Raw genomic sequence first — 12006 nt, 5'->3', positions numbered from 1 at the left:
AAACATTTGACCATGTAGATTGGGATTTCTTATTAGAAACCATTAGAAGAATGCAGATGGGAGAAAAGTTCTTAGCTTGGATAGAGGCTATATATAAAGATCTTTTGATTAATGGAGAAAAATCAAAATACTTCAAGATAAGACGTGATACTAGACAAGGATGTCCCATGTCTCACCTAGTATTCATCTTAATGTTGGAAATCATGAATGATGAAATAAGGGAAGAACCCAGAACTGTAGGGGTTAAAATTAAAAGTACCATCATAAAATTAAAAAATTTTGCAGACGATATTATTTTCTTTCTTGATGATCCTATGAAAAGCATTAAGCAACTAATTGCTACTATTAACGAATTTGGTATACAATGCGCCCGCGTTATACACAGGCATGCCATACGCTGCTTCCAGCATATGCTGGAAGCCGTGCCGGAAAAGCTCCTCTTGAGCCCCGGAAGAAGTAATGGGACTCAAGCATATGCGGTTTTTCCCTTACGTGTGTGTGTGTGTGTGTGAGAGATAGATTAGATATGAGGTGTAGTTAGGTATTTAGTTGAGGGAAATCTAGTGAGAGTCCAGATAGTGCTGTACTATCAGGCCTCAGAATTAATTTTGAAAAGACAACGATTCTTATTAAAAATATCTCTAAAATAGAAGAAACAGAATTAAAGGAAATTTCAGGATTTAACATTGAAAACAAAGTGAAATATTTAGGGATTTATTTGGCTAAAAGAAACACTGACTTATATCATAATAATTATGAGAAGATCTGTGTGGAAATTAAAAAAAAGATTTGGAGAAGTGGGCAAAATATCATCTGTCTTTTCTTGGAAGAGCTGCAGTGATTAAAATGAGTGTCCTTCCCAGAATGATTTATTTATTTCAAAATCTACCAATTATTTACAATGAAAAGTGCTTCAATGCTTGGCAAAAAGACGTGTCAAAATTTTTATGGAAGGGTAAAAGGGCAAGAGTGAAATGGAAAATATTAACTGAAGAAAAATTAAAGGGAGGTTGTAATTTACATAATCTTAAATTATATTTTTATGCTGCTTGCCTTAATTGGCTGGAAGATTGGGTTAAATTAGATAACCCAAACCTTCTCAATACTGAAAGCTCTAATATAAGTCTAGGATTTCATGCTTATATATGGTATATTAATTCCAAAGAAAATAAGAATTTCAACCACCATATTATTAGAAGACCACTGCTAAATGTATTGGGGGGGATCACAGGAAGCATATTATAACAGAACGAAGAACAAAGATGAAAAGTGGTTAAGGTATCAAGATTTAATTATACAGAATTCTGAAGGAAAATATATAATGAAACTGATTGAACAAATATATGGAAAATAAAATAAAAAAGATTGGTTCCTGTATAATCAAATAAAAGACTGTTTCAAAGTAGATAATAGAGATGTTGGCTTTTTAAAAGAAAAAATGAAATCGACAGAATTATTATGGATGGCCAAAAGAAACATATCTAAATATTATAAACTACTGAAAGAAAGGAATTTAGAAAGTGAAACTTTCAAGCATTGTATGATAAGATGGGACCGCAATAAAACCATTACAATTGAGCATTTGGAGAAATCTTGGAAATAAATTAATCAATTTACCAGAACTACAAAGAAAACTATTTTAAAATGTTGTATCGGTGGTATTTAATCCCATAAAAAATACATCTGATATATAAAACTGGCAACACAAAATGCTGGATGTGTGGAAAACCTGAAGGAGATTTCTTTCATGTATATGGTGGGCATGTTCTAAAGCAGAAGAATATTGGAAGAATATTGGAAGAATATCCACAAGATGATGCAAGAGATTCTTGACATTTATATTCCATTTGAACCTAATCTTTTTTTTCTTTTTTTGATAAAATGACTCATAATGTGAAGGTTTCAAAACATAATAGAATTATTTTATATATGGTAGCGATTATTCTATATGCGCAACAATGGAAATGCCTGAGTTTTCCATTAGTTGAAGAATGGCTAAGACTGTATGAAGCAAAAAAAATATGGACATTCTATCTGCATTATTGAAAGAGAAAGCTAAGGAAAGTTATGAAAAAGATTGGGACTGTCTTAACTTATACGAAAGGAAAATAAACTTATTGGAAACTAGTGATAGATTATATCTTGACATTTTATTTTATTTTTATATTATTTCTGAATAATATCAATGCTAATACGGGAGTACAGTTTTTGAGGACAATAATGGGGGAGAGAGTTAAGTAGGCTACCATGTTATAGGCAGATCCATTTGTAATGGAAGAAAGAAGAGCTACTCTTTTCAGATATCCTTTTGTAAATATGTGTGATTGTATGTATATGTATAGATCTTATGTGATTGTCTTGTTTTCTTGATGATGTCTTTTCTCTTTTTGTATCTTTGTATTTGAAATAAATTTGTGTGTGTGTGTGTGTGTGTGATGCCATTTTGCTATATCACTTGAGCATTCACAGATTTGGGTATCCATGGGGGGGGGGGAGCAAACCCCAGCAGATACTACAAATACACCGTAGGAGGGGCTTGTGTGGGGGGTGGAACAGAAATCTACTTCTCCATCAGTAGTTTCATATTGAACAACAGTCTGCTGGCAAAGAAAGAGCATCCTGGTTTATCTGCACATTGCGCTTGCTCCACTGATGAGGGCAAACTGGAGCAGTCTAGGGAGAATACACTAAAGCAGAGTGGCATGGCGTGAGGTGGAGTAGGAGGCTAAAATGTAATCAACAGTTGCCTGAAGCTGCTACAGAAATTGCCCTATTGATCCCTCCTCTTGCACCACTGTTTTTGCCGCTATGTTTACTGAAGGGGAAAATTAAATGCAAGGGGTCCAATGCTCATGGTATTATGAGGAGTGATTCTATTCGATTCTTGATTCCTTTTTTTCCTTTGCAACCCATTCCCATAGCTGGAAGGTACTGAAAGAAGATGAACGTGACTGATGCAGCCTGGAAAAACAATGCCAAAGACCCTGATGGGGTGGAAAAGTCACCTTGTGTCGTTGGCATGGGTGCACCCATCTACTATTGCATCCTGTTGGGTGTTGGTTTGCCAGGTAAGAAAATGTGGAGAAGTAAGCGCTATCTCCCTAGTCATGTCAAAGAGAAACGCTGAGTGGGACACAGAGCAGAGAGAAGGAAAAAGTTCTCATAACAGAGTCGTTTTTATTTTATTTATTTATTTATTTTACTTAGAGGCCCTCCAGATGTTATTGGACTGCAACTCCTGCTTAGTGCAGGATATGCAAGGCAGAATGCTGCTACATCAGCCTTGGCAGATGTCTACCTAATCGCTCCTTAAATCAGGGGCAGGGAAGGTCCAGGGGCCAATTTTACACGCAGCCTTGAAACCCATGGAAACTGTGATTCTCCTTAACCCCATAAGAAGCATGGAATCAGAAGGTGGCATGTGTTTGTAATGTTTCCCAGTAAAATAACTTTATTGTTAAAAGCTAAAAGCCATCACAATTTGATACTGTTCCAGCCAGTAGATACAAAAGCAATATAAAAGGATCAAAACACAGAATTTCTGGAAAAAATACAAATAAACAAAATAATAATAATAATAATAAGAAGAAGATCCCATCAATAAGATACAGTAGTGCAACAATAATGATAAAAACATATGGCAAATGAGACTTCTAATCCTCACTCCCATCTTGAGAACAGAGGAGTTTATCAGACACGGGGAATTGGAAGTATAATCCAGTGGCAATCTGAACGCAATCATGGAGTTTAATGTTATTGCATGATAACCTACTACACGCAAATTTGGGCAATGGAAAGTCAGTCCGAACGCAATCGTGTGGTTTCACGTTATTACGTGATAGACTGCCACACGCAAATTCAGGCAATGGCATGCTATTTTTGGGCAATGGGGAGCTAGTTTGAACGCAATGCGCATTCACGTAATTGTGTGAAACTAGTGACTTTAAGTGAATGAGTTCTGGCCCCACTTTCTTTTCATTCGAATTTAAGATAAATTCCTCCCTTTTGATAAACTCTTAAGTCTAATCTTACTAGCAGCTAAAGCAAATTTGGCCACCATGGAGGTAATGAATACATCATTACCAGCCAAAAGCATACAGATCTGCTGGGAGCAAGATCTGCTGGAAAGAGAATGTAAAATATGATCAAGGAACTTTTGTCTAGGAGTAGTATAAAGAAGGCGATGTAAAAGATAATGTTTCTGCTTTAAAACAAGACATGGTTTCCACTATCCAGGAACCCTTTCTCATACAATTATAGTGCTATGGTTCTACTTGAACTGCCACAATTCCATCTTATGGAATCTTGGGATTGAAAGTTTACATACTCTCCATCTCTCCTGATTTGGCAGGGACAGTCCTGATTAATCCTCTGCTGTCTCACTTTTTTAACTGCTTTTAAAATCTCCCAGTCTCTTTCTCATCCTCCAGCCTCCGGCTTCTTTGTTCTCATCTTCTTTCAACTGCTGCAAACTGAGTTCAAATCTTGCCCTTCTCAGTCAGCTTCCCAGTAGTAGCCTCTTCTAGCTTATATGCTCTTCCTCATTAATAACGTTTGCCATTTTAGTCACACTCTGATGTTGCTTGGCCTCACATGTATCTAAAATGGTGATGGATATGAGTTTAGGAATAAGAACCAGCTTGTGTTGTGGTTTGCATGTTGGACTATGACTCTGGAGATTAGGGTTCGATTCCCCACTCGGCCATGGAAACCCACTGGGTGATTTTGGGCATGTCAAACACTCTCAGCCCCAGAAACCCCTATGATAAATTCACCTTTGGATTGCCATAAGTTGGAAATACTTGAAGGCACACAACAAGAACAAACAAATGAGTTTAAGAAGGACCATTTTGAATTCCCAGCCAAAAATCTCTTCTAGTGCCTCTGCTCAAACTAGAAACCCCAGGATTCCATAGACTTCATCCAGGGAAGTTTAAGAACAATATTACACTACACTGTTATAGCACTATTATTCCACTTCAACTGCTATAACTGCCTCCTGTGGAATTCTGGGTTTTGTAGTTTAGAGAGGCCTGAGGGCCCTCTGCCTCAGAATTCTCAATACCCCTCCCTAAACTTCAAATCCCAGGATTTCACAACATAGCAGTTAAAGTGGAATAATAATGTCATAACAGAGTAGTGTGATATTGTCCTAAGACTGTGTAAAATGAAAAGGTCTTTGAAACAATGTGGGTGCTCCCCAAATGCCTTATTTTAGAGCACAAAATGCATTTTTCCCCCAACCACCACCAGCAGCGGGAAGGACAGAAGCAAACAGGAGTCTGAAAAATGGACAGGGATGGCATGCACTGTCTGTCTGATAGTGCTCATCTCTGGCTGGAATTCTTCCAGTGAAGAAAAGAGCCCAACACTGTTTCCTGAAATGCTGAGAAAAATGTTTCATTAATTGGAAACTCCAACACAATGTGGGGTGCTCTCAGAAAACTAATGGAAAACAAACAAACAAACAGAGTGGCTTAATGGACTATAGAGAATCAATTCCAGTACTGAGCACTAGAGGGAGTCATGAACTCATATAGCTGTGAAGAACCCACCTGGGGCCAAGCACTTTGGCAGGTGCAGCTCTATCCATCTGTGCTAGTTGTTGTTGTTGTTGCTGCTGTTGTTGTGTCTTCAAGTAATTTCCGACTTATGACGACCCTAAGGCCAACCTATCACAGGAGTTTCTTGGCAAATTTCTTCAGAGGGAGTTTGCCATTGCCACTGCCATCCTCTGAAACTGAGAGAGTGTGACTTGCCCAAGGTCACCCAGTGAGTTTACATGCCTGGGAGCAGGGGCAGGTGTGGAATTAGGGAAGTTGGTCTGAGAAAAAGTGTGAAGGAGGACCTGATCTGCTGCTGGGAGGAGAGCAGGTTCAGAGTCAGACCAAGCAAGGTTACATAATCTGGCAACAGTTAAGAGTGCAGGGTTCTCTATCACAAATTGGGTTTTATTTATTATTTATTTGATCGATTTTACTTGATTTCAGTCCTCCTTTACTCACAGAAAACAGGGCCAAAATATATATAAAATATAGCACAGATATACTAAAACATCCAAAAACATTAAATCCATTTTCAAAGAGGTAGGGGAAAAGGCAGCAGATGCCCAAATTAAAAGTCCCTTTTGCTACAACCCAGATTTACTGTCAAAGGCCCATATAAAATGTGTCTGCTTGTTAGTGAAGGACAGCTGTCCAGGAAATGGAGTTCCACAGCTTGGGAGCTTCCCAGAACTAAACCCACCCTTGACTTTGCAAAAAGAGAATATTAATTGTGATCTGATGTCTTGCTTACAGTTTTCCCTGCTACAGATTCAGATCCCATTTCTGCTAACTCTTTATCACCGTGCACTCCTCTCTTCCTTGTTCCAGTTAACATTTTGACAGCCATCGCACTGTCACGTTTAGCTGCCCGCACCCACAAATCCTCCTACTGGTACCTCTTGGCCCTCACGGCCTCCGACATCCTGACTCAAGTCTTTGTTGTCTTTGCGGGTTTCATCGTGCAGGCAGCCATCTTGTCTCGTGAGGTCCCCAGTGCCTTCACCCACACCGTCAATGTGCTGCAGTTCACAGCCAATCATGCCTCCATCTGGGTGACTGTACTGCTGACTGTGGACCGTTACGTGGCCCTCTGCCATCCTCTGCAGTACAGGTCTGTCTCCTACCCTGAGCGCACTCGGAAGATCATTGGTGCCATGTTTGCAGTGTCCGTGGCCACTGGAATCCCATTCTACTGGTGGCTAGATGTCTGGCATGATGCCTACCCACCCACCACCATGGATAAGGTCCTGAAGTGGCTTCACTGTTTCATCATCTACTTCTTTCCTTGTGGTGTCTTCCTGGTGACCAATTCAGTGATCATTTTCAAGCTTAAGCACTCAGGGAGGCCCAGCCGGCGCCTGAGCAAAACCACAGCAATTCTATTGGCCATCACAACTATCTTCATTGTCCTCTGGGCTCCAAGAACATTTGTCATTATCTACCATCTCTACAAGACCTCAGTCAATCAGGACTGGCGAGTACATCTGGCCCTAGATGTCGCCAACATGGTGGCCATGCTCAACACCTCCCTCAACTTCTTTCTCTACTGCTTTGTCAGCAAGACCTTCAGGTGCACCATCCGGGAGGTGCTGGTATCCTACAAGCTACAATGTGTCCAGTCACCAAGGAAGAAAAATCCCTTGGAAGCCACTGGGGAATCCCTAAAGCCACTGGGGCTCTTGAATGGAACTTCACTTTAGAAAGACCCATAATTCTTCTGCAGCTTGGTCCAACTTTATGGGAAGATCCCACAGCCCAACTTTCTGGAAGAGATAGGCTCTGCACAGTAGTCATATGGATCTGGGCCCAGAGAATGAGGTAGTAACACTGGAGGATCTTCTGGGATTATCTGCATGTGTAGACATGGATATCTATTTATGTGTATTTGCATATCTGTGTATGTGTGTGCATGTGTGTAGCAGAGCTTGGGGAAATGAGTTTTTGGACTACAACTCCCAGAATCTCCTGAAAGGTTCTGTTGTAGGTTTCTGGAAGCTGGAATCCATTTTCCCCCATCTCTTTTGTATAGAAGGTGTATGAGAGTGACTGATAAGCTTAGGGAGATTGTAGGTGATCGTTTACAAAATGGAAGCTGTCCACAGAGTATTTGTAGCTGTAAGTGAGGTGAGTAATCTGGAACATGCCACAAAGTAGGACAGATGATTCTGGCTGCTGGCATGTCTAGCCACTATCCTCCCACAATCTTAGTCAAAAGGAGGAGGCAACAAAGGTAACATTTACTCTGCACATGTCAGGAGTCTACAGATGTCTGTCTCTCCACACATTCAGAGGCATCACATGAGAATCTTTCAAGTGACCCCCTGGGAGCCAATTTGGGGTTGCAAATAAGCTGTTAGTCATAAACCTGGGTTCAAATCCCCACCACCACCCCAAGTGACTGCTGGACAACCTTTCAGCCTAACCTACCTCACAGGGCTGTTGTGGGTGGCATGAAGTGAAATAAGTGAGGTTTTTGTTGCACAGAGTTCCTTGGAAGGCAGAAGGTGAGATAACAGATATATGTGAAATAAGAATGTGGCTTCAACCTGAAAGATGTCCAAATGCTCACTTTCGTCTCTGCTCCAGTTCTGTGTTTATTTTGATTCCTTGTGGAGGAACAACTCATCCTCCTCTTGCTGAGAAGCCTTGAGAGTAACCTTGCTGATACAGGTGGGTTGAGCCATTCTTCAGAGACATTGGCAGACCTAACCAGCTCCCTCCTCCAAGGGCAGCCAAGCCCTTACAAGGAAAGGCTGAGGTGTTCTCTGCACTGATGGCACATGGCATTCTTTGGTATGTGGTACAAGAGGAAAACTTCAGGTCCCATTCACAAATAAACCATGAGTTTGTGATCAAATATCTCTGGGTGTATGTTTCTCAAACAAACATGGCATCACACTGGGGTGGAGTTGGGGACAGGGATGGTATAAAATGTCATGCATCTAAGTTCCTGCTGAGTAGATATGCAGTTTCTATATCACTGAAGGTGAAGATACTAGAGTTTATCACTCGGGGTTTATCCCATGCAGAAACGTGATTTAAATTGGGAAAATTCCCCAAAAGTGGATCTTTTTCAGACATCAGGAGGCCTCTCCTTGTAGAAAATGGACAAATCCCGCAAAAGTGTGATTGTTTTCAGACAATGTCAGAGGCACTGAGCATTAATCCGACATTACCCACACAGAAAATGGAAAACATTGGACGCTTTTTATTTTCAGGATTTTCCGAAAGTAAAAAGCAGCTGATTTCGTCCACTTTTTGTGCAGGTTAATGTTGGATTAATGCTCAGTGCCTCCAATGTGTCTGAAAATGATCCTGCTTTTGCAGGATTTTTTGGGTTTAAATCCCATTTCTGCACAAGATTTGAGTATTTAGCCTCCATGTGATAAACTCCTAGGAGACCTTGAAGAAGCAGTGTGACATTGAGAAAGGGGGAGGAAGAGCTGGTTTCCATGCTAATGATGCCATGAATGCACTCTAAACTTTTAAAGAGATATGCTAGCCCCTATTTGCAAAATCCTATACATACTTATGTAAGTCTAGAAATTTTAGCTAAAAAATTGACCCCAAAAATTGGGCCAACTTATCCATGGGTCAAAAAAGGAACAACCCCCTTTCTCTAAGTAGAGTGGAGAAAGCCAACAGCTTAGTCCACCACAGGAGCACCTAAAAGAAGCACGGACCCTCTGTACTCTTTCCACTATGGCTCTACTGTTAGCTGCCACATGGGGAGAGATTTTATTTTATTTTATTTCTATGCCAAGATGTGGTGATACTGGTAGTGTTATGGAATGATTTTTCCCCCTGAGGAGCAGAACAAAACAGGCATTGAGCTTTAAGGCAGCCTTTCTTAAACAGTCAGCCTGCAGATGTGTTGGACTATAATTGCCATGATCCAGAACCGGTAGAGATAATGGGAGTTGGGGGTCAACACATCCGAAAGGCACCAGAATAGGAATATTTCTTTTAAGGACGTTTCATTTATCAGTTTATTCACCAAAAAGCCTTGGACCATCCTTAACAATTTAAGGAATATGGGTGGCCTTTTTGCAAGAGTGTAATAGGAAAATATAACTTCTATTGACCGTTTTTAAATCGAGGCAGATGTACAATAAGATCTGAAGCTCATAAAAAGCTTTTGAAATGACAGGGTACTGCTGTCTGAACTTTCTCAGCATTTGCCAATTTGTTGTTGTGTTTAGAAAACAGGCTCCTGGCAGCTCTTGCAAAACACCTCAGCTGTGGGGGAATAGGCAAATGTTTTTGGACGGCACCTCCCATTATCCCTCACTACCAGCTAGGGCTGCTGGGCACTGCAGTCCAAAAACATCTGGAGAGCATTAGTTGCCCACCCTTTACATAGCCTCTCTGAATAATCCTTTTTTAAAAAATAGCAAAAAAACCCCAATTAGAATCTATCCAGTACTGAGGACTCATACACTTACAAAGCAAGGGAGACAAAAATTTTCATAGTGCAATCTAATTTGTATAATTTGATACAAGGGTTTTTCAAACTACCCAGAGCATATCCACATTCTGCAAGTTCTTCCTAAATAAAAAACACAAGTATCTAGGAAGAGTCATGGTGAATCAGAATGGGAAGGAATCAAAACACACTGTGTGTGAAGTATTTGGGGATGGAACTCAGCATCTGCCCAGAAGAGGGAAGAAGGTAGAGAGCTGAATTACTCAGAGGCACCAAATGAGCCTAGGGGGAACACTGTAGTAACACTCAAGAGGACTGCTGGAGGGATACAGAAGACATTGCAGAACAGATTCAAATGCACCATGACATGAGCAGCAGGATGATCCGTTCCAGACTTTTGAGACTGCAGGCCCTGTTCTCCTCATCACATCCCACACCCTTGCTTTTACTCCCATAATATTTGCCTTTGGGTGGGTTTCTCTCACTCTCTCTGAAAAGCTCCTTTCACACCCGCTCTGAGGGACTGTCTAATTTGGCTGCATCCCAAGCAGCTCCAAGCACCACTGCCTGGGAGAAAGGCTTGTTCTATCCTCACCAATCTGCCCTACTCACTTATGCATCATGGGTACATGCTCAGGAACATAGAGGTACAGAGGGAGCCATTTAAACTTCAGATACATACGTGTGTGTGTGTGTGTGTGCGCGCACACACACACACACACGCATACACACATGCACACAAGAAAGGAGATACATACATGTGTTGTGGTGGTGGTGTACCTTCCAGTTGTTTCCAACCTATGGCAACCTTAAGGCGAGCCTGTCATGAGCTTTCTTGGCAAAATTTGTTCAGAGGAGGTTTGTTACTGTTTCCCCTTGAGGCTGAGAGCATGTGACTTGCCCAAGGTCACTCACTGAGTTTCATGGCCAAGCTGGGAATCAAACCCAGACAAGTCCGACACTCAAACCACTACACAGGCTTCTGTATACGCACACAAATCAGGCGTGAACATCTATGTGCATATGTATCTATGTACACATCTATGATCACACAAAGCAGAAGCACTTGATGTGCCAGCTAAAGAGAAGGCGAACCCTCCTTACATCTCCAACAGTACAGTACACACACTGTGTAGATTTACCCTGAGCTGGTAAATCTAAGGTCTCATTTGCAAAGGTACCACTTCATACTGCAGATGGGAGGTCACCCCGAAATTCTGGGAAATGTTTACATCATTCCACAGGGATGGGGAAGATGTGACTCTCTAGATATTGTAGGACTAGAACTCCCATCACTGGCATTAACTATCTTGGCTAGGGATGATGGGAACTGCAGCCCCAAAACAACAGGAGGGCCCCACATTTCTCCATACAGTCAGGCCTCCTTTTCCATGGATTCTTTATCTATGGATTCAAGCACCCACAGGTTGAAAATACAGTGTGGCCACGTTAATACCAGGTGCGCCTTACGTGGCTTCCAGCATATGCTAGAGGCCATGCCAGAAGAAGCGGTGCTGCGTGCCGGAAAAAGCAATGGTGTGTGCTATTGTGGGCTACCGCAGGCACAAGCCCCATTATCCTTAATAAGACTCAAGCATATGCGGAATTTCCCTTACATGGGGGTGTGTGTGTCCGGAATGGATCCCCCATGTAAGGAAAGGGACCACTGTATTCAAAAAAATGTATAAATTCCAAAAAGCAAACTTCGATTTTACCATTTTATAGAAAGGACACCATTTTACTATGACATTGTATATAATGGGACTTGAACATTCATGGATTTTGGTATCCACAAGGAGTCCTGGAACCAATCCCAGGTGGATGCCAAGGCCCCACTGTGCTACAAAAAACTACAAGAACCCAGTGATGTCTATTGTCACTGGCAATGGTTCTCCAGGTTGTCAAACAGGTTCTTCTTTTTACCTGGTATCTGAAACTTTCAAGTGGAAAAGCCAAGGATTATACTTGGGACATTCTCAGAGTTGGTGCCATCTGAAAGGGTCCTAGGCAAGGTGCTGTCAAGCACCACCATGG

General features: G+C 41.3%; 1 protein-coding gene across 1 annotated transcript; it reads left to right on the top strand.

The window, feature by feature from the left end:
- The first annotated feature begins 2941 nt into the window (after positions 1-2941).
- GPR142 (G protein-coupled receptor 142) lies at positions 2942-7246 on the top strand. Its single transcript, XM_042452184.1, has 2 exons — positions 2942-3068; positions 6375-7246. Exons 1-2 carry the CDS (start codon positions 2942-2944, stop codon positions 7244-7246), a joined length of 999 nt encoding a protein of 332 aa, XP_042308118.1.
- Positions 7247-12006: the final 4760 nt, after the last annotated feature.

This window comes from Sceloporus undulatus, chromosome 2, assembly GCF_019175285.1.
Source record: "Sceloporus undulatus isolate JIND9_A2432 ecotype Alabama chromosome 2, SceUnd_v1.1, whole genome shotgun sequence".
Taxonomy (NCBI): domain Eukaryota; kingdom Metazoa; phylum Chordata; class Lepidosauria; order Squamata; family Phrynosomatidae; genus Sceloporus; species Sceloporus undulatus.
This window is presented reverse-complemented; position numbering and strand designations above follow the sequence as displayed.

Coding starts and splice junctions, on each gene's coding strand:
- GPR142 (XM_042452184.1), top strand. CDS start 2,942: ATGAACGTGACTGATGCAGCCTGGAAAAACAATGCCAAAGACCCTGAT. Junction 3,069..6,374: donor GTTGGGTGTTGGTTTGCCAG/GTAAGAAAATGT, acceptor TCCTTGTTCCAG/TTAACATTTTGACAGCCATC.